Source organism: Camarhynchus parvulus, unplaced genomic scaffold (genome assembly GCF_901933205.1).
Source record: "Camarhynchus parvulus unplaced genomic scaffold, STF_HiC, whole genome shotgun sequence".
In the NCBI taxonomy this organism is placed as follows: Eukaryota; Metazoa; Chordata; class Aves; order Passeriformes; family Thraupidae; genus Camarhynchus; species Camarhynchus parvulus.
The window spans coordinates 233,188-259,026 of NW_022148237.1; the positions used below are offsets into that span (position 1 = coordinate 233,188).

The following is a 25,839-nucleotide window of genomic DNA, read 5'->3' on the forward strand; positions in this document are numbered from 1 at the left end:
TCAAAACTGGGGATTTTACAGCGACTCTGGACCCAATTTCCCTTTTCTTTAGTGTGCAATTTGGGCCCTTTTGGGTGGAAATTTGTCCTTTTTTGGTTTGGCCCCAAATTGGGCCCTTTTTTCTTGTTTTTTAACCCTAAAATTGGTCCCTTTTTGCTTTTGGCCCAGAATTTGGCTTTTTTTTTTTTTCCTAATTTTTGCCCCTAAATTTGGCCTTTTTTTTTTTGTTTTGTCCCAAAATTGGCTTTTATTTGCTTTTGGCCCAAAACCTCCTGGAACTGGGGCTGCTCCACACCCCCAGTGCCTTTTCTTTGGTTTTTATCAACCAATTTGGGGGTTTTTTAACCCAAGCCCCATTTTTGCTCTCAAGTGTCTCTTTCCTGCCGTCCCAGCTGGTGGTTTGGGGTGAAATCTTCTCAGTTTTTTTTCCTATTTCCGTTTTATTTCTCACCCAAACTCTTCCAAATTGCCCAGAATTGTTCCTTTTCTCCCCGAGTCCCCTCCTGCCTCCTCCTCATTTTTGGGGGAGAAATGTAGAAAATGGGCAAAAAAATGTAGAAAATGCGCGACATATTAAAAATGCTTAATTTGGGTTTTTTGTTGGTTGTGGGGTTTTTTTTCTGTGGGGAAAAATGGTGAAAACAAATTAAGAAGGGGGAGTGGGATCTGATTTGGGGGTGGTCCAGGGTGAGGGTGTCACACGTGTCCAGCCCCCCTCAATGTCCCCCCGTGTCCATCTCCCCCTTGTCCCCCCCCCAATGTCCCCGTGTCCATTTCCCTCTTGTCCCCCCCAGTGTCCCCCTCGTGTCCACCCCCCCAAATGTCCCACCCCCCCCAATGTCCCCCCAAATGTGCCCCCGATGTCCCACCCCCGCCCAGCCCCCTCCCCCAATGTCCCACCCCCGCCCAGCCCCACCCACGCCCCTCCCCTCTTGTCCAGCCCCCCTCATTTCCCCCCTGCCCACCCCCCTAATGTCCCCCCCCGTGTCCGTCTCCCTCTTGTCCCCCCCGATGTCCCCCATTCCCCATCCCCCCGTGTCCCCCCCAATTTCTGCCCCTGTCCAGCCCCCAATGTCCCTCCCCAATGTCCCCCTCCCCACCCCCCAATATCCCCCCCCACCCCCATGTCCCCCCTGTCCCCCTCCCCACCCCCAATGTCCCCCCATGTCCCGCCCCCAAGTCCCCCCAATGTCCCCCCCCATGTCCAGCCCCCCCACCCCCAATGTCCCCCCATGTCCCCCCCTCCCCACCCCCAATGTCCCCCCCTGTCCAGCCCCCCAATGTCCCCTCCATGTCCCCCTCCCCACCCCCAATGTCCCCCCCATGTCCAGCCCCACCCACGCCCCTCCCCCCCTTCAATGCGGTGAAAGCCCCGCCGGATCCCGACCAGCCCCAAACGCCCCAAAATCGCCCCAAACGCCCCCAAACCCTCTCCGTGCCCCTCCCCGCCCCCCTTAGGGAGGGAGCGGCGCAGGGAGGAGCCTCGGGCTGGGGGGGGGAGGGCGGGGGCGGCCTCGCCTTCCTGCTCGGGGAAGTTTGGGGTGAGAAATTTCGCTTTTGCCGCTGTTTTTCCTTTCCCCCCACAAATAAAAGCGGCGATCCCGGGAGCGCCGCCCCCCGCAGCAGAGCAGAGCCGAGGTACGGAGCGGGCCCCGGGAGGTGACGGCCGGGGACAGCCGGTGACACAGCGGGAGCACCTCCGGACCCCATTACACAACTCCGGAACGGGGCAAAACCCCGCGAGAACGGGCAAAAAGCGCCCCCGGGGCCTCCTCCCTTCAATTCCCGCAGCCGGGAAAGGGCTGGGAGCTGGGGGGGGGCTCCCCCACCCCACCCCCCGAGCCGCGGTTTGGCCAAAAAAGGGGATTTTGGGGTGCTGGGGAATGGGGGGTGCTGCTGCTTTTCCTGGAACTTTGCTGGTTGTCACTTTGGGGTTTTTCATTCTGATCAGGTGCTTCCTGCCCAGGCGTGGGGCAGGAGGGGCGGCTGAGCTCCTGCCGGGGCTGCAGGCCCCCAAACGGGGTGAAAAGAGGCCGTTCCTGCCAACTGCACCCCAAAAACGTACGTGGCGAGGGGGGCACGGGGAACTGGGGGGACCCCTGGGTGGGACTGCCCCTCACCCCCATTTTGGGGTTAATTTCTGCACTTTTGGGGCACAATCCTCGAGTTTGGGATGTCCTTGACTCTTGGGCTGTGCTGGGTTTTGGGGTGACAGAATCCCCCGTGTTTGGCCTCATTTTGGGAGGGGGGTGACCCTGTTCCTACCCCTGTCACGGCTCTGTCACTCCTTGGTGGCTCTAATTAGCGTTTAATTAACATACCTAGTGCTTAATTAACCACCCCAATGCTTAATGAACCTCCCCAGGGCTTGAGGAAGGCCCTGGGGGCCACGCCTGCGGCCCCACCTCAACCTGCAGGACCAGTTTGGGGCACTTTCCCCCGGTTTCCTCGGCCTTTGGGGCTGTCCCGTGCCGGGATTGTCAGGAGTTCCCTCTGACAGGGCCATTTCGGGGTGAAACCCCAGCATTTGGCATCTGTGTGACTTTCCCTGCCCCTGGAATTCCCGTTTTCTTACCCCAGAACAGCGTCGCTCTCAACTCACCAAAATGGTCCCAATTTCCTTCAACCTGACACGGGCAGGACTTCAAATCTGGGGGGAAACCCCAAATTCCCCCCAAAACCCCCAATCTCTCCCCAGACCCCCACCCCCATGCAGAACACAAGTCCCAACCCTGCTTCTCCTTGAATCCTGAGAGCATTTTTCCAGTTTCACCCCGAAAAACCCCACATTCTCTCCCAAAAACCCCAAATCCCCCTCCAAAACCCCGAATTCCCCCATCCCCACGCGGAACATGCGTCTCACCCCCATTTTTCCCCAAATCCCAAGTGCATTTTTCCAGTTTCACCCCCAAATGCCCCAATCTCCCCCAAAACTCCAAATTCCCCCATTCCCATGCAGACCACACATCTCACCCCCCCCAAAACCCCAAATTCCGAGCACGTTTTATCTGTTTCACCCCAAATTCCCCCCAAATCCCCCTCCCCATGCAGACCCCCATTTTCCCCCATTTTCCCCCAAATCCCAAGCACATTTTATCTGTTTCACCCCAAATCCCCCTCCCCATGCAGACCTCCCATTTCCCCCAAATCCTGAGCACATTTTCCTGTTTCACCCCAAACCCCATGCAGACCCCCATTTTTCCCCCATTTCCCCCAATCCTGAGCACATTTTCCTGTTTCACCCCAAACCCCCATCCCCATGCAGACCCCCCATTTTCCCCCATTTTCCCCCAATCCTGAGCACATTTTCCTGTTTCACCCCCATCCCCAATGCTGAGACCCCACCCCAAACCCCATTTTTCCCCATTTTTCCCCCCAATCCTGAGCACATTTTCCTGTTTCACCCCACCAACCCCCCCCATCCCCAAAGAGCACTTCCTCCCCCAAACCCCCCATTTTTTTCCCCATTTTCCCCCAAATCCCAAGCACATTTTATCTGTTTCACCCCAAACCCCCATCCCCACGCAGACCCCCCATTTCCCCCCCCTCCCCCGCAGCCCCCATCACTGTCCCCTCCGTGTCCCGCAGGATGGCGGAGCCGCCCGTGGTGCCGGTGTTCTGCACGGGCGTCTCGGCTCAGGTGCGGCGCCAGCGCGCCAAGGAGCTGGGGCTGGGCCGGCACGACAACGCCGTGCGGTACCTGGGCCAGGATTTCGGGCAGCTGGCCCAGGAGTGCCGCAGCTCCGGGACCCTGTTCCGGGACCCCGCGTTCCCCCCGGCCGCCTCCTCGCTGGGCTTCCGCGAGCTGGGCCCCGGCTCCTCCAAAACCCGCGGCGTGCAGTGGAAGAGACCCACGGTGAGCCCGGCTCCGCTGCCGTCATTCCCCAGAGAGCTCGCTTCAAAACGTACATTTCTCTTCAAAAACAGCGATGTTATTTTCAATTGTGCGTATTCGATTCCTGAAAACGCTGTCTAGGAGGTGAATCCTAGCAGCAGAGCGATGCAATAAAAAGAAACAGCAAAACAAACAAAACCTCCTCTAACCAACAAACCAAAACAAACCCCAAATTCTCAAGTTGTCTTCCAAAAAACAGTCTTTGACAAAAATTTCTGTTTCTAACGTTAGTGAGAATTGTGCTAAGGGGTAATTATTACAAATTGAAAGAAAACCGTTTTTTCTGGTAGGTATTAGAAAGAAATTTTTTACCAGAAGGGTGCTGAGGCCCTGGCACAGGTCACCCATCCTCCCCAAAACCGTGTGGTTTTCTCAATTATCTCAAATTGCCTCAAATTTTGGGTTTTCCCTCTTGCAGGAGCTGTGCCCGCGCCCGCAGTTCATCGTGGACGGCGCCACGCGCACCGACATCTGCCAGGGAGCGCTGGGTGAGGAATCCTCCTCTGTCCCTCTGTCCTTCTTTGTCCCAAATCCGTGGGGATTTGGGATCTCTCTGTCCTTCTCTGCCCCCGGAATTCCTGCTTTTTACCCCAGAACGGCGCCGCTCTCAACTCACCAAAATTCCTCCAACCCGACACGAGCAGGACTCCAAATCTGGGGGGAAACTCCGAATTCCCCCCCCAAAACCCCAAATTCTACCCCAAACACCCCATCCATGTGCGGAACATGCATCTCAATCCTGGTTTTCCCCCAAATCCCAAGCACATTTTTCCTGTTTCACCCCAAAAAACCCCAAATCCCCCCCAAACCCCCACCCCCGTGCAAAACACCCGTCCCCCCGTTTTTCCCCCAAATCCCGGGTGCGTTTTTCCCACTTCACCCCCAAAACCCCCAAATTCTCCCCCAAACCCCCATTCCCTGTCTGTGTCCCTCTGTCCTTCTTTGCCCCAAATCTGTGGGGTCCGAGCGATGGTTTTGGTGCTGCCCAGGTGACTGCTGGCTGCTGGCGGCCATCGCCTCGCTGACGCTCAACGAGACCCTCCTGCACCGCGTGGTGCCGCACGGGCAGAGCTTCCAGCAGGGCTACGCCGGCATCTTCCACTTCCAGGTCAGCAAAGCCCGCCCTCGGCGCTCCCCTCTGCCATTCTGGGTGCAAATCCCAACGTTTTGGGGCTCCCAGCATCGCTTCACGGCTCTTCTTGTCGTTCTGAGAGGTTCCCGCATCACTTTGGGGCTTTCTTCACCTTTTTAGGCCTCCCCTTGACCGTTTTGAGGGGATCCCCTACAGTTTTGGGGCTCCACTCTGCAGTTTTGGGGTGATCCCCAGCGTTTTAAGGATTCCCTCCACCATTTTGGTCGCACCTCCAATTTTGGGAGGATCCCCCAGTACTTTTCCCACCCAGTTCCTCATGTCCCACTCCCATTGTGGTAACTCCACTTCCTCGCTGCCTTGTGGGACCCCAAACTGCGCGTTTTTCCCCCAAAATCTCCTTCCCTGCATGAACCTGGGGGTTCCCCTTCCTCGTCCCCCCAGATCTGGCAGTTTGGCGAGTGGCTGGACGTGGTGGTGGACGATTTCCTGCCCACCAAGGACGGGAAGCTGCTCTTCGTGCACTCGGCCGAGGGCTCCGAGTTCTGAAGCGCGCTGCTGGAAAAGGCCTACGCCAAGTACGGCCCCTCCCCGCTCCTCCCCACACCTGTTTTGGGGCAGAATCCCCCAAAAATCGCCCCGGTTGTCACACAGGGTGAACGGCTGCTACGAGGCTCTGTCGGGTGGCAGCACCTCCGAGGGCTTCGAGGACTTCACGGGCGGCGTCACCGAGTGGTTCGACCTGCGCCGGCCCCCGGCCGACCTCTACCAGATCATCCTCAAGGCGCTGGAGCGCGGCTCTCTGCTTGGCTGCTCCATTGACGTGAGCCACCCGGGGCGTTTTGGGGCAAAATCTGCAGGATTTGGGGTCATTCTCTGGGTAACGCCGCGGTGGCTCCTCGCAGATAACGAGCGCCTTCGACATGGAGGCGGTGACCTTCAAGAAGCTGGTGAAGGGCCACGCCTACTCGGTGACCGGCGCCAAGCAGGTGAGGGTGGGCACCGGTTTGGGGGGAAAACGGGGGATTTTGGGTGGTGGAGCCCTGACGGTGCCGTCTGCAGATCCCGTACCGCGGGCAGGCCCTGGAGCTCATCCGGATGCGCAATCCCTGGGGAGAGGTGGAGTGGACGGGAGCCTGGAGCGACGGGTGAGGCTTCGTTAGCGCCAGGCTCGTTAGCGGTAACGAAGCCGGGGCCCCGCTGACCCTGCTGTCCCCACAGCTCGGCCGAGTGGCACGCGGTGGAGCCGGCGCTGCGCCAGCAGCTCATGGTCAAGATGGAAGACGGCGAATTCTGGTAGGAAAACTTCAACTCAAACCCCTTTTCCCACCCGTTTTGTGCCTGGAAACAAGGCCAAACTCTTCCTGCAGGATGTCCTTCCGGGATTTCCTGCGGGAATTCACCCGCCTGGAGATCTGCAACCTCACCCCGGACGCGCTGCAGTCCCGCACGTTCCGCAAGTGGAACACGCGGCTCTACGACGGGACGTGGCGGCGCGGCAGCACCGCCGGCGGCTGCCGCAACTACCCCGGTACGCGCCAGGGGCGGCCCCGGGCCCACGGCCCCCGGCGGCCGCTGAGCCTCCTCTGCCCCCTCTGCAGCCACGTTCTGGATCAACCCCCAGTTCAAGATCCAGCTGGAGGAGGTGGACGATGACAGGGATGAGGACGGCGGGCGAGAGCCGGGCTGCAGCTTCCTGCTGGCGCTGATGCAGAAGCACCGGCGGCGTGAGCGCCGCTACGGCAAGGACATGGAGACCATTGGATTTGCTGTCTATGAGGTAATGGGATCAGCTGGGGTCAACCGGCCTTGACTGGGGTCAACCAGCATTGACTGGGGTCAGCTGGAATCAACTGGCATTAATTGGTGTCAACTAGAGTCAACTGGGGTCAACCAGCTTGAGCTGGTTTCAGCTGGGGTCACCTAGGGTCAGTTGGGGTCAGCTGGCTTTAATTGGTGTCACCTGGTGTCACCTGTCACCAACCGAGGTCCTCTCTCCGCAGAGGTCCCTCCCGAGGTGAGTTCCAGGTGCCGGCAGTGCCGTTTCAGGCCATTCCGCCCCCGGGGGTGTTTTTGGGGCAGCTTCTGGGGCAGTTTTGGAGCGTTTCCCCCCGGTGCCCGCAGTACGTGGGGAGGTCGGGCGTGCACCTGAAGCGGGAGTTCTTCCTGGCCAACGCGTCGCGCGCGCGCTCCGAGCAGTTCATCAACCTGCGCGAGGTGAGCACGCGCTTCCGCCTGCCGCCCGGCGAGTACATCGTGGTGCCCTCCACCTTCGAGCCCAACAAGGAGGGCGACTTCGTGCTCCGCGTCTTCTCCGAGAAGAAAGCCGGCACCGAGTAAGCGTCGCCGCCGCAGCGCCGGCCGCCGAGCGCCGCGCCCGCGCTCAGCCCGCTCTGTGTCTGTCTGTCTGTCTGTCCGCAGGGAGATGGACGACAAGATCCAGGCCACGCTGCCGGACGAGGTCAGCCGGGGACGGGAGGATGGGTTGGTGGGCCGGGGCGGTTCCCAAAATGGCCGCTTTTGGCAGTTTCCAAAATGGCCGATTCTTCCCCCAGAAAGTGCTGAGGGAGAGCAAAATCGATGAGAACTTCAAGCAGCTCTTCAAGCAGCTGGCGGGGCCGGTAAGGCAGCGGTGGCGGTTGGCCGTGAGCTCAGGGGTTGGTGGTGATGTCATTGGTTGATGATGATGTCATTGTTTGGCTGTGGTGTCATTGGTTAGCAATGACATCATTGTTGGTTGTGGTGTCGTTGGTTGGCTGTGACATCATTGATTGTAGATGACATCACTTGTTGGCCATGATGTCACTGGTTAGCAATGACTTTATTGTTGGTGACGATGTCATGGGTCGGCAGTGATGTCATGGGTTGGCAGTGATGTCATTGGTTGCCAATTACATCATTGGTTGGCCGTGACGTCACTGGTTGCCGATGATGTCACTGCTCATCGGTGACACCGTGGCCACCCCGTGTCCCCTCCCCAGGACCTGGAGATCAGCGTCACCGAGCTCCAGACCATCCTCAACCGCATCATCGCCAAACGTGAGCCGGGATTTGGGGGGGTTCCACCCTAATTAACCCCGCCCCCCTCATTAACATCCCTCATTAACACCCAAAATCCCCAATTCCAGACAAAGATCTGCGGACCAAGGGCTTCAGCCTGGAGTCCTGCCGGAGCATGGTGAACCTGATGGACGTATCCTGTGCCCGGGGGCTGGGGGGGCGCGGGGGGCATCCCTGGGACCCCCCTTTCCTTAACGCCCCTCCCCCAGAAAGACGGGAACGGGAAACTGGGCCTGGTGGAGTTCAACGTGCTCTGGAACCGCATCCGCAACTACCTGGTGGGTCTGGGGGCTCCTGGGGGGGCTTTTGGGGTCTGTCTCATGGGAGACCCCCGTTCTGGGGGGATTTTCGGGTCTCTCTCCTCATTAGAGACACCCCCTACACTGTTTTCCCCCCTTTTTTGGAGCTGTTGGGGTGTGGGATGAACATTTTGGGATCTTTTCTCATGGGTGGTCTCCAGTTTGGGGGGATTTTGGGGTACATTGGGGGGATTTTGGATAACCCCTGTTCCTTTGGGGGGGATTTTGGGGTACATGGGAGTGCTTTAGGTGTCCCCGGCTCCTTTGGGGCAGATTTTGGGGTACATTGGGGGTATTTTGGGTAACCCCTGCTCCTCTGGGAGGATTTTGGGGTACATGAGGGTGTTTTGGGGGGGATTTTGGGGTACATTGGGGGTATTTTGGGTAACCCCTGTTCCTTTGGGGGGGATTTTGGGGTACATTTGGGAGTGTTTTGGGTAACCCCTGCTCCTCTGGGGGGGATTTTGGGGTATTTTGGGTAACCCCTGCTCCTCTGGGGGGATTTTGGGGTATTTTGGGTAACCCCTGCCCCTCTGGGGGGGATTTTGGGGTATTTTGGGTAACCCCTGCCCCTCTGGGGGGATTTTGGGGTATTTTGGGTAACCCCTGCCCCTCTGGGGGGATTTTGGGGTATTTTGGGTAACCCCTGCTCCTCTGGGGGGGATTTTGGGGTATTTTGGGTAACCCCTGCCCCTCTGGGGGGGATTTTGGGGTATTTTGGGTAACCCCTGCTCCTCTGGGGGGCTGTTCCTGCCAGAGCATCTTCCGCAAGTTCGACCTGGACAAGTCGGGCTCCATCAGCGCCTACGAGCTGCGCCTGGCGCTGGAGGCTGCAGGTGACCCCCGGGACCCCCCCAGGACCCCTCCCCTCCCCAGGGCCCCCAGGTGACCCCCGGGCTGTCCCCTGTGCCAGGGTACCGGCTGAACAAGAGGCTGCACGAGCTGCTCATCACCCGCTACGCCGAGCCCGACCTGGCGCTGGACTTCGACAGCTTCGTCTGCTGCCTCGTGCGCCTGGAGACCATGTTCCGTGAGCACCCCGACCATCCGTCCCAAACCCTCCCAAAGGGTCCCAAACCATCCCTCCCACGCAGTCCTGAGTGATCCCCAATGATCCCAAACCATCCCTCCCACCACGATCCCCAATGATCCCAAATGATGCCTCCTGCCCAATCCCAAACAATCCCAAATGATCTCTCCCAGATCCCCAATGATCCCCAACAATCCCTCCCACCACAATCCTCAATGATCCCAAACCATCCCTCCCACCCAGTCCTAAACAACCCCAATGATCCTAAATGATCCCTCCTAACCAATCCCCAGTCATCCCTCCCAGATCTCCAATGATCCCAAACAATCCCTCCCACCCCAATCCCCATTTATCCTAAATGATCCCTCCCAGATCCCCAGTGCTCCCCAATGATCCCAAACAATCCCTCCCACCCCAATCCCAAATCACCCCCGGCCTTCCCAACCACACTTTTCCCTCACGAATGGAATTTTCCAAAATCCCAACACCTTTCCTTCCCCTCAGGGTTTTTCCAAGCCATGGATGTGGACCAGGACGGCGTCGTCACCTTCGACCTGCTGCAGGTACGGAGGGAGCTCAAGGCCTTCCTCCTCCTCTTCCTCCTCCTCTCCATCCTTCTCTTGCTTTTCCTCCGCTTTCTTCACCCTCCCCTGCTCCCCTTCCTCCCTCACCCTCCTCCTCCTCCTTCTCCCCAGTGGCTCCAGCTCACCATGTTCGCCTGACCGGACCCTCCAAGTGCCTTCCACGACCCCGCGCCGGTTTTTCCCTTTTTTTGGCTTTTTTCGGCAGAAAAGGCTGGATGGGGGGGTGGGGTGGGGGTCACACAGGACCCCCCCCGAGCTTTGCCAAAGCCCCCTGTCCCTCCCTCACCTCACGCTCGGCCCTTTTGGGGCAAATCCTCCGGATTTTTGTGCCTCCTGTGCTGACGGAGCCCCGGGTCCGTCATCCTTCGCTTCAGGGATCTGCTGCCCCCGGGTGCCATCAAGTGATTTTTTTATTGTATAAATTAAAAATGACATAAAAACCAAAGAAATATTATTTAAGTCAAAACTCCTTTTTCTGGCAGTTCTTTCTGTCCCTCGAGGTGAGGGGGTGAGGGGATCTCAAGGCACTGCAACGTATCAGGTTTAGGGGTTGTTTTGGGGTTATAGATCCCAGATTTGGGGTTATATTCACGTATTTTTGGGATATTTTGGTGGTTGTGACTTAAAACCTGAGGATGTCTTCTGGGCGGGGGGTGCAGGACGAGGCTGCCGTGACTCGGAGGGGATGAGAAGGGCAGGGAGGGGACATCGGACCCGGAGCAGAATCCCCGGGGCAGGTGCGACCCCCGGGCCCAAGCAGGACCCTCCGCACCGGTTCCACCCCTCAGACCCGAGCAGGATCCCCCATTCCCGGTTCCACCCCTCAGACCCGAGCAGGATCCCCCATTCCCGGTTCTACCCCTCAGACCCGAGCAGGATCCCCCATTCCCGGTTCCACCCCCCCATTCCCGGTTCCACCTCTCATTCCCGGTTCGCCCCCTCAGGCCCGGTTCCATCCCCATTCGCGGTCCCGCTCCTCAGGCCCGGCCGGGCTCGATTCCCTCAGAGCCGCCTCAGCCCCGCCCCCTCAGCTTTCTGTGGGCGCGAATTTTCCCGCCCTTTTTTCCTCCCGCCCTTTTCCCCACCCACCCCATGGGCGGTGCTTGAAGCACGCTCGTCCCGCCCCTTTGCCCGCCCATCACGCGCCCATTGGTCCGTTCTGCCTAAATTTGAATAACGACGCCTTTTACCCCGCTTTTGCCACGCCTTTTGTCCTTATACGGCTTGGCCACGCCCTTCCCCTCACGGAGCTGCGCCCGCGCGGTTCGAGCGCGGCCATGGCGGAGCCGGGGATGGAGCCGGAGCGGGGCCCGGAGGCGGTGACGGCCGAGGCGGTGCTGAGGGAGCTGCGGCTCTTCGAGCTGCGCTGCGAGGGCGAGGAAGTGCCCGACAAGCGTGAGGGCTCCGGGGGACGCGGCCTGTGGGGGAAGATGGGGGGGCCTGGGGAGGAGGAAGGGGTTTGGGGGTGTCAGGGGAGCTCTGAGGGGGGACTGGGGGTGTCCGAGGAGATCTGGGGGTGTCAGGGGAGGTTCGGGGGTATCAGAGGAGGTTTGGGGGTATCAGAGGAGGTTTGGGGGTGTCAGAGGAGGTCTGAGGGGGGTCTGGAGGTGTCAGGGGAGGTTTGGGGGTGCCTGGGGAGCTCTGAGGGGTAATTTCGTTCATGGGCGGCTGTTGTGGGGGCCAGGATTTTGGGACCTGCCGGGCTTTGGGGGGCACAGAGCATTGAGGGGGTGACTGGGGGGTACCCGAAGGTTTTTGGGGGGGATCTCGGTGGGATTTGGGACCCCCTGAGCCCCAGTTCTCCCCTCAGTGGTGGAGCTGTGCCTGAGCCACGGGCTGGGCCCGGTGGCCTTGGCCAACGAGCTGCTGGCCTTCGTCACCAGCAAAGACCTGGACCTGCAGCTCACCCCCGAGGGCCTGGACGCCTTCGAGCACGAGGTGGGGGTCCCCAATTGCCCCTTGGATCCCCCGAAGCCCCGGCATGGCCGGGAGCACTCACCCCCTCCTTGCCCAGGTGCTGGCCAAGCGCGGCAGCCGCGGGCGGCGCGGGAGGGACGAGCGCCGGGGGCTCCTGCACGACATCCACTCGCTCCAGGGGCTGTATCCGCGCGTCCTGAGGGGATCCCGGGGAGATCCCAACATCCTGAGGGGATCCTGAGGATATCCCAACATCCTGAGGGGATCCCGAGCAGTTTTGGGGAGTCTGGCAGAAAATGGGGCCCCCTGAGCTGTCCCAGATCCCCAGGGCGAGGCTGGGAATGGGAGGAATTCTCAGATTTTGGGCTTCACCCCAAACCTGGAGCGTTTTTACCTCTTTAACAAACACCAGCCTCGAGGAGGAGCAGGAGGACGAGCTGCTGGACGCCTACACCACCCCATCCAAGGTGGGAATCACCCCAAATCCGCGGGGTTTGCCCTAAATCCAGCCCGTAAAGTTCATTTTTCTGTGTCTGTTCCCCGCAGGGCTCCCACAAACGCAGCAATTCCACACCTGAGACCCCCCGGGCCAAGCGGGCGCCCGCCTCCCGCAGCCCCTTCGCGCTCTTCTCCCCCGGCAGCTTCTCCCCAAGGTCACCGAGGGCTCCTAAATCACCTTCTTGCCCTCTTCCCTTCCCTCCTTTCCCCTAAAATCCTAAATCGTTGTGGGAGTTGAGTTGGAGCATTTTAGCTCTGCAAATTTGGGAGGGATTGTTAAATTCCCCACTGAATTTGCAATGACAAAGCCTTTAAAGCTACAAACATTTATTTTTAAAATAATCAACCCAAACTAAAATCCTAAACCGCTGTGGAAGTTGAAGCACTTTAGGAGCTCTGTAAATTCGGGGGAATTGTTCAATTACCTTGCAATTGCAAAGCCTTCAGAGCTACAAACATTTCCTTTGAAAGCCTCATTGATCAACCCAAACCACGGAGTTCACCCCCTCAAGCTCCGTTTTGTGCTGAGAACGGGGGTGACAAACAGGAGAAAAACCCAAAGAGGGGATTAGAAAAAGGAGAAAAACCCAAAACCCAAACAGGGGATAACAAAAGGAGAAAAACCCAAACAGGGGGTGACAAACAGGAGAAAAACCCAAACAGGGATTAAAAAAAGGAGAAAATGCCCGGAATTTCGGGGTGGGACACCCCCAGACCTGGCTGACCCTTGGCTTTCTGCTTTGCTGTCCCCGCAGTGTCACCCCCTCCCAGAAGTACTCGGGCAGGGGGGGGCGGCAGGTCGCGGTCGCGCCGCACAGGGGTTCCGGCCGCCGCGGCCTGGAGCGGCGGCGGCGGCGGCGGCGCCCTCCGAGCCTTTGGGGGCCCCGAGCAGAGCCTGAGCAAGCCCTACAAGTTCATGTTCCAGAAGGTTCTGGACGTCAGGGAAGGTGGGCACGGACAGCGGGGGCAGGGCAGGGGGGGTTGGTGACATCGGGGCACTGCAGGGGTTGGGGTCAGGGGTCACTGCAGGGTCAGGGGGTGTTTGGTGACCCCAGGGCACTGCAGGGGTTGGGGTCAGGGGTTGGGGTCAGGGGTCACTGCAGGGTCAGGGGGTGTTTGGTGACCCCGGGGGTCAGGGGTCACTGCAGGGTCAGGGGGTGTTTGGTGACCCCCGGGGGTCAGGGGTCACTGCAGGGTCAGGGGGTGTTTGGTGACCCCGGGGGGTCAGGGGTCACTGCAGGGTCAGGGGGTGTTTGGTGACCCCGGTGCCCCCCCAGCTCTGGCCCAGCGCGTTGAGGAGCTCGGGGAGGTTCTGCGCAGGCACCACGGCCTGGACGGGTTCAGCTCCGCCGTGCTCCCGGCGCAGGTGAGAGCCCAGCGCCCCTTCCTGGGGTGAAACCTCCCCGTTTTGGGTGAAACCTCCCCGTTTTGGGTTAAATAATTCCCCTGTTTTCTGTTAAATTCCCCCGTTTTGGGTTAAATTCCCCCGTTTTGGGTTAAATCCCCGTTTTGTGTTAAATCCCCTTCTTGGGGTGAAGCCCCCTGTTCTGAGGTTAACCCCCCCCTATTTTGGCTGAATCTCCCCTGTTTTGGGGTGAATCTTCTCTGTTTTGGGTTAAACCTCCCATTTTGGGGTTAAACCCCCTGTTTTGGGTTAAACTCCCCCGTTTTGTGGTACCCCCCCCCCCCATTCTGGGGTGAATTCTCCCCGTTTTGTGCTAACCCCCCCATTCTGGGGTGAATTCTCCCCGTTTTGTGCTAACCCCCCCATTCTGGGGTGAATTCTCCCCGTTTTGTGCTAACCCCCATTTTGGGGTGAATTCTCCCATTCTGGGGTGAATTCTCCCTGTTTTGGGGTGAATTCTCCCCGTTTTGTGCTAACCCCCCCATTCTGGGGTGAATTCTCCCCGTTTGGGGCCGCAGGAGCCGGTGACGGTGCTGGGGCAGATCGGCTGCGATGGGAACGGGAAGCTGAACCCCAAATCCGTGCTGCTGGTGGGGGACAGGGAGCACTCGGGGGGGGCCCAGGTGCCCCTGGACCTCTCAGAGCTTCCAGAATATTCCCTGTTCCCAGGACAGGTGAGCCTTTGGCGGGGATCCCCCTTTTCCCCAATTTCCCCCCCTTTTTCCCCAATCCCTGCTCCTTTTCCCCATTTCTTCCCAATCCCTGCCCCTTTTTCCCAATTTCTCCCCTTTTTCCCCAATCCCTGCCCCTTTCTCCCCATTTTCCCCCCAATTCTCACCCCTTTTCCTCGATCCCTGCCCCTTTTCCCCAATTTCCCACCCTTTTTCCCCATTTTCTCCCCAGTTCTCACCCTTTTTCCCAATCTCCCCCCTTTTTCCCCCAATCCCGCAGGTGGTGGCCCTGGAAGGCACCAACAGCACGGGCAGGAGGATGGTGGTGACCAAACTCTACGAGGTGAGCCCGAATTTGGGGGCATTTGGGGTGGAATTGGGGGATTTGGGGTGGAATTGGGGGATTTGGGGTGGAATTGGGGTTTGGGGTGGAATTGGAGGATTTGGGGTGGATTTGGGGGGATTTGGGGTGGAATTGGGGTGGAATTGGGGCGTTTGGGGTGGAATTGGAGGATTTGGGGTAGAACTGGGGGATTTGGGGCGTTTGGGGTGGATTTGGGGCGTTTGGGGGTGGATTTGGGGCGTTTGGGGTGGATTTGGGGCGTTTGGGGTGGATTTGGGACGTTTGGGGTGGATTTGGGGCGTTTGGGGTGGAATTGGGGGGATTTGGGGTGGATTTGGGGTGGATTTGGGGCGTTTGGGGTGGATTTGGGGCATTTGGGGTGGATTTGGGGTGGATTTGGGACATTTGGGGTGGATTTGGGGCGTTTGGGGTGGATTTGGGGCGTTTGGGGTGGATTTGGGGTGGATTTGGGGCATTTGGGGTGGATTTGGGGCATTTGGGGTGGATTTGGGGCATTTGGGGTGGATTTGGGGCGTTTGGGGTGGATTTGGGGTGGATTTGGGGCGTTTGGGGTGGATTTGGGACATTTGGGGTGGATTTGGGGTGGATTTGGGGCGTTTGGGGTGGATTTGGTGTTTGTTTCAAAGGGGTTTAATTTGGGGTGGATTTGGGGTGGATTTGGGGCATTTTTGGCCATTCCTGCCTTTCCCAGGGGGTCCCTCTGCCCTTCCACAGCCCCACGGAGCCCATGGCAGGTGAGCCCTTTCTGTCCCCAAATCCCCTTTTTCTCCCCCAAATCCTTTTCTTTCCGTGCCCCAAATCCTCGGTTTTGTCCCCAAAGTTCCCTTTGGATTCCCTCTCCCCTTTTCCTTCCCCCTCCCTGTCCCCAAATCCCCCAACTACCCCAAATCCCCTTTTCCCCTCAAAAACTCCTTATTCCCCCCCAAACCCCCATTTTGAGATCCCAAATTTCGCTTTTTATCCCTAAATCCCCATTTTTTCCCCCCAAACCCCATTTTTTCTCCCCAAATCCCCTTTTTTCCCCAAAACCTCTTTTTTTCCCCCAAAACCCCCATTTTTCCCCCCAAAAACCTCATTTTTTCTCCCAGAATCCCCTTTTCTTTTCTCCCTACCCCCCGATCTTTCCTCCCCAAACCCCAATTTTTTCCCCAAAAAAACCCTTTTTCCCCCCAAAACCCCATTTTTCCCCAAAAACCCAATTTTTTCCTCCCCAAAAAACCCCAATTTTTTCCTCCCCAAACCCCAATTTTTTCCTCCCCAAACCCCAATTTTTTCCCCTAAAACCCCAATTTTTTCCCCAAAAAACCCCATTTTTTTTTCCTCCCCAAACCCCAATTTTTCCCCAAAAAATCCCATTTTTTTCCTCCCCAAACCCCCATTTTTTCCCCAAAAAAACCCCTTTTTTTTTCTCCCCAAACCCCAATTTTTTCCCCAAAAACCCCAATTTTTTCCCCAAAAACCCCAATTTTTTCCCCAAAAACCCCAATTTTTCCCCAAAAACCCCAATTTTTTCCCAAAACCCCAATTTTTTCCCAATTTTTCCCAAACCCCAATTTTTCCCCAAAAACCCCAATTTTTTCCCCAAAAAAACCCCAATTTTTCCCCAAAAAACCCAATTTTTCCCCAAAAAACCCCAATTTTTTCCCCAAAAAACCCCAATTTTTTCCCCCCCAAAAACCCCAATTTTTCCCCAAAAACCCCATTTTTTCCCCAAAAACCCCAATTTTTCCCCCAAAAAGCCACAATTTTTTCCCCAAAAACCCCAATTTTTTCCCCAAAAAAACCCAATTTTTTCCCCAAAAACCCCATTTTTTTTTTCCCCAAAAAACCCAATTTTTCCCCCCAAACCCCATTTTTTTTCCCTAAAACCCCAATTTTTTCCCCAAAAACCCAATTTTTCCCCAAAAAACCCCAATTTTTTTCCTCCCCAAAACCCCAATTTTTTCCCCAAAAACCCCCAATTTTCCCCCAAAAAACCCCATTTTTTCCACTTTTTCCTCCCCAAACCCCATTTTTCCCCAGAGCAGAGGCTGGTGCTGCTGGCCTGCGGCCCCTTCACGCCCTCGGACGGCGTCGCCTTCGAGCCCCTCGGGGACCTGCTGGCCGTGGTGGCGCGGGACCGACCCGACCTGTGCATCCTGGTGAGGGCAGCAGCCTCGTTAGCTCGAGCTTTAATTAAACTCACCCTCATTAACCCGAGCTTTAATTAAAATCACCCTCATTAACCCGAGCTTTAATTAAAATCACCCTCATTAACCCAGACCCGACCTGTGCATCCTGGTGAGGGCAGCAGCCTCGTTAACGCGAGCTTTAATTAAAATCAGCCTCATTAACCCGAGCTTTAATGAACCTCACCCTCATTAACCCGAGCTTTAATTAAAATCACCCTCATTAACCCGAGCTTTAATGAACCTCACCCTCATTAACCCGAGCTTTAATTAAAATCACCCTCATTAACCCGAGCTTTTAATTAACCTCACCCTCATTAACCCGGCCCTGCAGCCCCCAGAGCTCGGGAGGCTCCAAACCCCGCGAAGGTCCCATGAAAACCCCATTGCTGAACCCAAACCTCTCATTTTTCACCCTAAAAGTGCCCAAATCTCTCATTTTTCACCCTAAAAGTGCCTAAATCTCTCATTTTTCACCCTAAAAGTGCCCAAATCTCTCATTTTTCACCCTAAAAGTGCCCAAACCTCTCATTTTTCACCTAAAAGTGCCCAAACCTCTCATTTTTCACCTAAAAGTGCCCAAACCTCTCATTTTTCACCTAAAAGTGCCCAAATCTCTCATTTTTCACCTAAAAGTGCCCAAACCTCTCAGTTTTCACCCTAAATGTGCCCAAACCTCTCAATTTTCACCCCCAATCCCCAAAATCCCCATTTCTCACCCCAAAGTGCCAGAAAATCTCAATTTTCACAGCAAACGCTGCCCTTGGCATTAAATCCTGATTCCCTCCCTGGGCACAAGGCATGGATTTCAGCAATTTCCCCTTTTTGGCCTCATTTTGCCCCAAAATTTTGGGGCTTTGGGCTCAAGCGTGGGGTTCATTGATGAGAATTGTTAACAACGATAATTTCGGGGATGATTTTTTTGCCGATTTTCTCCATTTTTCCGCAGTTTGGGCCCTTCCTGGACGCCAAGCACGAGCAGGTGGAGGTGAGGAGGGATCCCCCCGAAATCCCTGCGGCTTTGGGGCGGCACCAAATCCCCAAAATCACCGGAATCGTTCAAATCCTGTGGTTTTGCCCCATTTTAGAGCTGCCAGCTCCTGAGCCCCTTCTCGGACGTGTTCAGGCTCTGCCTCAGGACCATCATCGAGGGCACCAGGAGGTGGGGATGGACCCAGCCCCAAATTCCCCATTCCCACTGGGGTTTTTTCCCCAAATCCGCCACTTTTCACCCCAAAAATCTCTTTTATTCCTCCCCAGTCCCATTTTGCCCTCTTTTTCCCCAGCACTGCATTTGGTGCCCTCTCTCTGGAGCATCTCCCAGGAGCTGCTCACAGAACCAGCCCCAAATTCCCCATTCCCACAGGGGTTTTTTCCCCAAAATCACCACTTTTTTTCCCAAAATCACCACTTTTTACCCCGAAAATTTCACATTTTTCCCCCCTCAATCCCATTTTCCCCTCTTTTCCCCAGTGCTGGTTTCGGTGCCTTCACTCCGGGACGTTTCCCACGTACTGCTCACAGAACCAGCCCCAAATTCCCCATTCCCACAGGGGTTTTTCCCCAAAATCGCCACTTTTCACCCCAAAATCACCACTTTTTTCCCCAAAATCACCACTTTTCACCCCAAAAATCTCTTTTATTCCTCCCCAATCCCATTTTGCCCCTCTTTTCCCCAGCACTGCATTTGGTGCCCTCTCTCTGGAGCATCTCCCAGGAGCTGCTCACAGAACCAGCCCCAAATTCCCCATTCCCACTGGGGTTTTTCCCCAAAATCGCCACTTTTCACCCCAAAATCACCACTTTTCACCCCAAAATCACCACTTTTCACCCCAAAATCACCACTTTTTTTCCCCAAATCACCACTTCTCACCCCAGAACTCTCTCATTTTGCCCATTTTTCCCCAGTTCTGGCTCCCAGCTGGTTTTGGTGCCCTCTCTCCGAGACGTCTCCCACCACTTCGTGTACCCTCAGCCGCCGCCTTCTCCTTCCCGGACCTGCCCAAGGAGGACAGAGCGGTACCGGCCCCAAAATCCACGGTTTTCTCCCCAAAACATGAATTCCCAGGAGGTTCCCCACCCCTCCAGCCGGGATTTGGGCTGAAATTCCCCCTTTTTCTGCCAGGGGCACAAAGGATTTGGGATAATTGGAATTCTGGAGCTCCCAACCCTTTTTGGGTTCAAATTCCTTCATTGAATGATTTTTATCCCTTGGGAGATCTTCCTGCAGAAAATCCAGCTCAGCCCTGGGGATTTTAGGGGAACATTTTGGGGGTTTAAGGAAAACTGGATGGGATTGGGGCGATTTTGAGGTGATTTAGGACAAATTTGGGGCATTCTGGAGCAGATTTGGGGCATTCCAGGGGGGTTTTGGGGCATTCCAGGGGGGTTTTGGGGCATCCCAGGGGTGTTTTGGGGCATCCCAGGGGGTTTTGGGGCATCCCAGGGGGTTTTGGGGCATTCCAGGGTGGGTTTTGGGGGCATCCCAGGGGTTTTGGGGCATTTTGGGGGGGTTTTGGGGCATTCCAGGGGGTTTTGGGGCATTCCAGGGTGGGTTTGGGGCATTCCAGGGTGGGTTTGGGGCATTCCAGGGGGTTTTGGGGGCATCCCAGGGGGGTTTTGGGGCATCCCAGGGGGGTTTTGGGGCATCCCAGGGGTTTTGGGGGCATTCCAGGGTGGGTTTGGGGCATCCCAGGGGGTTTTGGGGCATTTTAGGAGGGTTTTGGGGCATTCCAGGGGGTTTTGGGGCATTCCAGGGTGGGTTTGGGGCTCCCAGGGCTGTCCTGGTGTCCATCCCGTGTCCGTGTGTCCAGCGCGTGCTCCTGGTGCCCGAGCCCTGCACCCTGGACATCGACGGCGTCGTCCTCGGCCTCACCTCCACCGACCTCCTGTTGCACATGGGGGCTGAGGAGATCAGCAGGTGCCTCTTTTGAACCTTTTTCTCCTTTTTTTTTAACATTTTCTCCCTTTTTTTTGACCTTTTCCCCTTTTCTTTAACCTTTTTCCCTTTTTGTTTAACCTTCCCTTCCCCTTTTCTTTAACCTTCCCCCCGCTTTTTTAGCATTTTCCTCTTTTTTTCCACTTTTCTCCTCTGCCTTTTCTCTCTTCCCTTCCCCTCCCAAATCCCCTCTTTCACCCCATTTTCCTTTTCCTTTTTCCCATCCCATTTTTTCCCATTTCCTCGCTTTTCTCACCCATTTCTCTCCCCTCCCTCCCACAGCTCCTCCGGGCTCTCCGATCGCTTCACTCGGATCCTGCGGCACGTCCTGACCCAGCGCAGGTGAGCACCTCCCAAAAACGGCTTCTTTCTGCCCAAAGCCCCCTTTTTCCTCCCCAAACCCCCTCTGTCCTTCCCCAAAATCACCACTTTTCACCCCAAAAATTTCACATTTTTCCCCTCCAATCCCATTTTTCTCTCCAAACCCCCATTTTCCTCCCCCAAAAATCCCTTTTTCCTCCCTAAAACCCCCATTTCCTCCCCAAAAACCTCCTTTTATCTCCCCAAACCCCCTTTTTCCTCCCCAAACCCCCCATTTCCTCCCCCGAATCCCTTTTTCCCCAGTTTCTACCCCCTGTACCCGCCCTCCGAGGAGCTCAACGTGGATTTCGAGGCTCTGGGGGCGTTCGCGGCGCTGCCGGTGACCCCGGACGTGCTGGTGACGCCCTCGGAGCTGCGATTCTTCATCAAGGTGGGACCCGGCACCGGGCCCGGGGGCTTTGGGCTCTGGCTGGGCTGGGGGTCCCAGTTCCTCTGTACTCATGGATTTTTTACTCCCATCCTGTCCCTGTCCCTATCCCTTCTCCCTCTTCCCCTGTTCCCTTTCCCATCCCCTGTCCCTTTTCCTTGTCCCCTTTTCCTTTGCCCCTGTCCCCATCCCTGTCCCCTGTCCCTTCTCCCTCTTCCTGTTCCCTGTCCCATTTCCCTGTCCCATTTCCCTGTCCTTTGCCCCGTCCTTGTCCCCATCCCCATTTCCCTGTCCCCATCCCTGTCCTTTGCCCCTGTCCCTTTTTCCCTGTCCCTCTTCCTGTCCCTGTCCCCTTTTCCTTGTCCCCCTGTCCCTTTTCCGTCCCTCCTCTTGTTCTCCATCCCTGTCCCATTTCCCTGTCCCTCTGTCCCCTTTTCCCTGTCCCCATCCTTGTCCCCTGTCCCCATCCTTGTCCCATTTCCCTGTCCCTATTCCCTGTCCCCATCCCTGTCCCATTTCCCTGTCCCTGTCCCCATCCCTGTCCCATTTCCCTGTCCCTCTGTCCCTGTCCCCTTTTCCCTGTCCCCATCCTTGTCCCCCTGTCCCCCTGTCCCTGTCCGTCTGTCCCTCAGGACGTGCTGGGCTGTGTCTGCATCAACCCCGGCCGTTTGACCAAGGGCCAGGCCGGGGGCACCTACGGGCGGCTGCTGCTGCGGAGGGACGGACGTGGGGACAGAACCACGGACAGAACCACGGACAGAACCACGGACAGACCTGGGGACATCGCCAGGGACAATCCCGGGGCCGCCCCGCGGAGCAGCCCCTGCGTGGCCGCCCAGGTCGTGAGGATTTGAGCTCCAGCTCTGCCCCTTCCCACCCAGGGCTGCAGGAACTGGGGCGAAACCCCTGGAATTTGGGAAAAACCCCTGGAATTTGGGAAAAACTCCTGGAATTGGGGTGAAACCCCTGGAATTTGGGAAAAACTCCTGGAATTTGGGAAAAACCCCTGGAATTGGGGAGAAACTCCTGGAATTTTGACTCCTGGAATTCTGGCTAAAACCCCCAAATCGTTCTGCACATGGAGGATTTCCCCAGGAGAATTCAGGATTCGGGAATTTGGGAAGGGGAATCCGGGCGTGGGATCCTCCCTGTCCCGGGCTCTCCCCTCGCCTTTGGTGGCCTCCTTAGGGGACGTGGAGGTCAATTAATCCAAACCCAATTAATTCATTACGGATTCCTGCTGCTGCTGCAGGTCTGGCTTTCACAATTGCCCAAACTTTTTGCCCCAAATTTATGATAATGAAGGTGAAAAATAATTGAAGTTTCTGCCTGTCCTGGTGTCGTTTCCTAAGGTAAATCCAAGGGGTGGATTTTGGGGTAAAACCTGGGAAAATCGGGGCTGGGGAGGGACATTCTCCTTATGATTCCAGTGTGTGGCTGAGATTTTCCCCAAAATCTCCTTTTTCTCCCCAAATATCCCAGTTGGGAAGTGCTGAGGTCACCTCCCAGTTCCTCCTCTGCTCTTTGCCCAATCCCAGCACTTCTCACCCCAAATCAAATACAATTTTTCCAACATCCGTAACATTTTATTTTCCTCCCATTTCCAGCTTTATTTCTTTTTTTTTTTTTTTTTAACAAATGGAGCAGAACCCAATTTCCTCCCAGATTTCCCCTTGGGTTCTCCTCCCCCAGCCTCAGTTTCCCTTGGGAAACTCTGGTTTTGGTTAAAACAGCAGCGGGAAGAGCCAGAGCTGGGTCCTGGGGGGAGGATTTGGGGAATTTCCATTTTAATCCCATTCCCAAATTCGGGATTTAATTTGGGAATTCCCGAGGGTTTAGGGCAGGGGCAGGGACCCGATCCCGCTGGGGTTTTTCCAGGTTTATTTTCGGGGAGAGGCCGGGGGGGGGGCCTGGAATCCGCTGGGGAGCGGCTGCGCTGGGACCGAGCCCAAATCCCAAATCCCGGCCCCGATCCCAAATCCCAAATCCCGGCCCCGATCCCAAATCCCAAATCCCGGCCCCGATCCCAAATCCCGATCCTGGGTCCCGGCCCCGATCCAAAATCTCGATCCCAAATTCGAACCCCGATCCCAAATCCCAGCCCCGATCCCAAATCCCGGAGTCTGCAGGTGACACCGCCGGGAATTTGGGGAAAAGAAAAGAAAAGAAAAGAAAAGAAAAGAAAAGAAAAGAAAAGAAAAGAAAAGAAATTAGAAAAAAAAAAAAAAAAAAAAAAAAAAGAGAAAAGGTTCTCTGGCAATCCCGGGGTGCTGCGGGGGGGGCGGGCAGAGCCTCTCGTGCCCTCCCGGCCGCGCTCGGCGCTGTCACATCCCGGATTCACATCCCGCATTTAAAGGGAAAGCAGCGATTCCTTCCTTTGATCGGGGAAAAAAGGAGCGGATCCTTCCCCCGTCCTCTCCGCATCCCGGCTTAATTAAAACAGCGCTTAATTAAAACAGCGCTTAATTGGAGCCCCCCGGCTCCGCCCGCCCCCGGCTCAGAGCAGCGGCGGAGCCCCGGAACGGCCCTGGAACGGCCCCGGAATAGCCACGGAACGGCCCCGGAGCCCCGGAACGGCCCCGGAACGGCCTTGGAACAGCCCCGGAATAGCCACGGAACGGCCCCGGAGCTCCGGAACGGCCCCGGAGCAGCCCCGGATCCCGGCCCGGCGCTTTCCGGGCGTTGGTTTTTTCCCCGCGAACAGGAGAATCCCTGCATTTCCTGAACCCCCGGATTTCCGAATCCCTGGATTTTCGAGCCTCCAGATTTCCTGAACCCCCGGATTCCTGAATCCCTGGATTTTCGAGCCTCCAGATTTCCTGAACCCCCGGATTCCTGAATCCCTGGATTTCTGAAGCGCCGGATTTCCGAACCCCTGAATTTCCAAACCCCCGGATTTCCGAATCCCCGGATTTCCGAATCCCCGGATTTCTGAATTCCCAGATTTCCGCACCCCCGGATTTCTGAATCCCCGAATTCCCGCAGCCCGGATTCCCAGGGAGCGCCCCGGCAGCCCGAGCGGACTCCGACCCCATCCCCGCCCCGCGGCCGCTCCTGCGCCGCTTCCCGGCGATTCCGGCCCGGGAGGAGCCGCCGCTGCTCCTTTCCCCGAATTTTGGCTTTTCCCGTGGATTTTTTGTCACCGGGAGGGGTCGGGGTGTGGCCGAGGCCGAGATTCCTTCCTTCCTTCCTTCCTCATCCTCCGGCTCGGCCCGGGATCGTCCCGAGCTCGGGATTTTCCGGGGCGAAGCGAGGAGCCGCGGCGGCTCCGTCCCTGGCATGGAATTGTCAGCGCTGCGCTGCCCCCGGCCCGGCCTCTCCGCTGGATTCCCGAGGTGGGACGGGAGGAGGGGAATTCATGCCCGGCTTGAATCGATTTTAACCAATTCCGCCTTTTCCCGTGCTCAGAAACGGGGTCGGATCTCACGGACGGCTTCCCAAAATCCCCGTTCCCTACAAAATCCCCACGACCTTCATCCCAAAGGGCTCCTCTTCCTCTCTCTGCCGCTCCCGCGGCTCCGGGACCGCAGGGAAATGGGGCATTTCCAGCCTTTTTTGGGAAAATCCGTCCTCCCGGGCGATCCCGGGGTAAATCTCCTTGCCGGGGAGGAGGGGATTGGAATCGGGCACCGAAAAAGCTGGAAAGGCTCGGGAGGGAGGAACCCGAGGAGGTTTTGGAGGCCGCTCCTCCCTCGGGCCATTCCCATGGGAAAAGGAGCTTTAATTCCAGCCCTGAATCCCCGCTCGGGGAAAATGAGGATGGGATCGCACCAGGGTGGGGAAAAGCTGCTCAGGCAGCACCGAAATCCCCGAAAATTGGCTTTAAAACCCCCAAATTTCTGTGTGGCAGGGCCCCAAATGAGCAGGAAATTGGAATTTTTTATGGAAAAAACGGTGGGAAAAGTAAAAATGTTGAGGTTCTGAAGCTCAAGGGGCTGAAAATGGGCAGAAAATTTCAGACTGAGGTAGGAAATTCCAAAAGCAGGTGGAAAAGGAATGAAATTTCCAGGTTGTGAGAGGTGAATTTGTGGCAAGAGGCAAAAAGATTCCAAATTTTTCCTGAGCTGAAGGCTGAATTCCCAAAATCAGGTGGAAAATGAAAGACCTGGATGTGCTGAAGCCCAAAGTGCTGAAAAAGGAACAAAATCTTCCTGTAATTTATAAAAAAGATCCCAAATTCCTCCCAATCCAAACCCTAAATCGCCAAAAAAAGGATGGGAAAGGAACGGGATTTCCTCTATTGGAGCCAGAATTGATTAAAAGAGGGAGAAATTCCTCAACTTTTCCTCTGCGGGAATCGAATCTGCTGATTCGGGCGATTCCAAGGGTCGGAGACCTGGGAGCTCCTCCCACTCGGATCCTGGGGAAAACATCCCTTTTTCCCTGGTTTTTCCCCATTTTCCTCATTCCTGGCTGGTCCTTCTGGGGTGCCCTGGGTCCTCCTGGGATTTTAGGGATGGAACCTCCCAGAAATGAATTCTTTCTTGGAGCTTTCCCGGTGTTTTCCTCCTGTTCCAGGCCGTTTTCCCTGTTTGGGATCCCCCTGCGGAGGGGATTTGGGGGCCGGGATTTCCCTCTCGCGGCTCCCGGAGCATTCCCGGCTTTCCCGGGGCTTTGTCCCGGCCCAGCCGAGCGGGAGCGCCCGGGGGGGAGGGACCGAGGTCAGGGAGGGCAGTTTGGGGTGGGAAAAGCGATTTCCGGGAGGGGAAAATCCTCCGGGATGTTCATCCCTATCATCATCACCATCACCCTCAGCCCCACCTGGGAATCCACATCTTTTTAACGTACAAATCCTCTTTATTCCCTCCAAATCCATTTTTATTCCCTCCAAATCCACTCCTTTCCCCCACAAACCCCTTTCCCCCTATAATTCCATTTTTTTCCCTACAGCCCCGTTTTTTGCCCCCCAGTTTCACTTTTCCCCCTACAATTCCCCTTTTCCCCGGTGCCGATCCCAAAGGCAGATTCGCTGTCGCTGCTGCCAGCCCGGTGCCGCCGCCCCCTCCTGTCCGTCCGTCTGTCTGTCCCGCGGTAATCCCGGGATTAGCGGCGCCGCTCATTCTGCACCGTCAGGATTCTCCTGCCCGGAGCCGCCGGGGCCGGGCCCTGCCCCGATCCCCGGGATCGCCCCGGGCTCCGATCCCCGATCCCCGGGATCCTTTCCCTTCCCGG

The 25,839-nt window shown here is 56.8% G+C and overlaps 3 protein-coding genes across 3 annotated transcripts in view; 2 read left to right on the forward strand and 1 right to left on the reverse strand.

Moving 5' to 3' along the window:
• Positions 1-25,839, reverse strand: part of FAU (FAU ubiquitin like and ribosomal protein S30 fusion) — a 581,541-nt gene that overhangs the window by 32,880 nt on the left and 522,822 nt on the right. The gene's annotated exons all lie outside the window — the stretch shown is intronic.
• CAPN1 (calpain 1) lies at positions 1,394-10,412 on the forward strand. The gene is given in 23 exon segments (XM_030969953.1): positions 1,394-1,638; positions 1,952-2,061; positions 3,589-3,856; positions 4,314-4,383; positions 4,885-5,003; positions 5,430-5,563; positions 5,640-5,808; positions 5,891-5,974; positions 6,048-6,133; positions 6,207-6,281; positions 6,356-6,516; positions 6,587-6,765; positions 6,991-7,002; positions 7,110-7,321; positions 7,407-7,446; positions 7,541-7,606; positions 7,967-8,024; positions 8,114-8,178; positions 8,255-8,323; positions 9,102-9,180; positions 9,258-9,374; positions 9,879-9,937; positions 10,070-10,412. Coding segments are annotated over 21 exon segments (2,148 nt in total). The 5' UTR covers positions 1,394-1,638; positions 1,952-2,061; position 3,589; the 3' UTR covers positions 10,097-10,412.
• POLA2 (DNA polymerase alpha 2, accessory subunit) lies at positions 11,199-22,236 on the forward strand. The gene is given in 20 exon segments (XM_030969957.1): positions 11,199-11,353; positions 11,769-11,896; positions 11,973-12,058; positions 12,288-12,342; positions 12,422-12,528; positions 13,129-13,189; positions 13,191-13,320; positions 13,651-13,739; positions 14,297-14,452; positions 14,730-14,792; positions 15,505-15,547; positions 16,836-16,954; positions 17,931-17,969; positions 18,070-18,143; positions 18,890-18,962; positions 18,965-19,000; positions 19,795-19,901; positions 20,202-20,261; positions 20,544-20,670; positions 21,300-22,236. Coding segments are annotated over 20 exon segments (1,893 nt in total). The 5' UTR covers positions 11,199-11,235; the 3' UTR covers positions 21,522-22,236.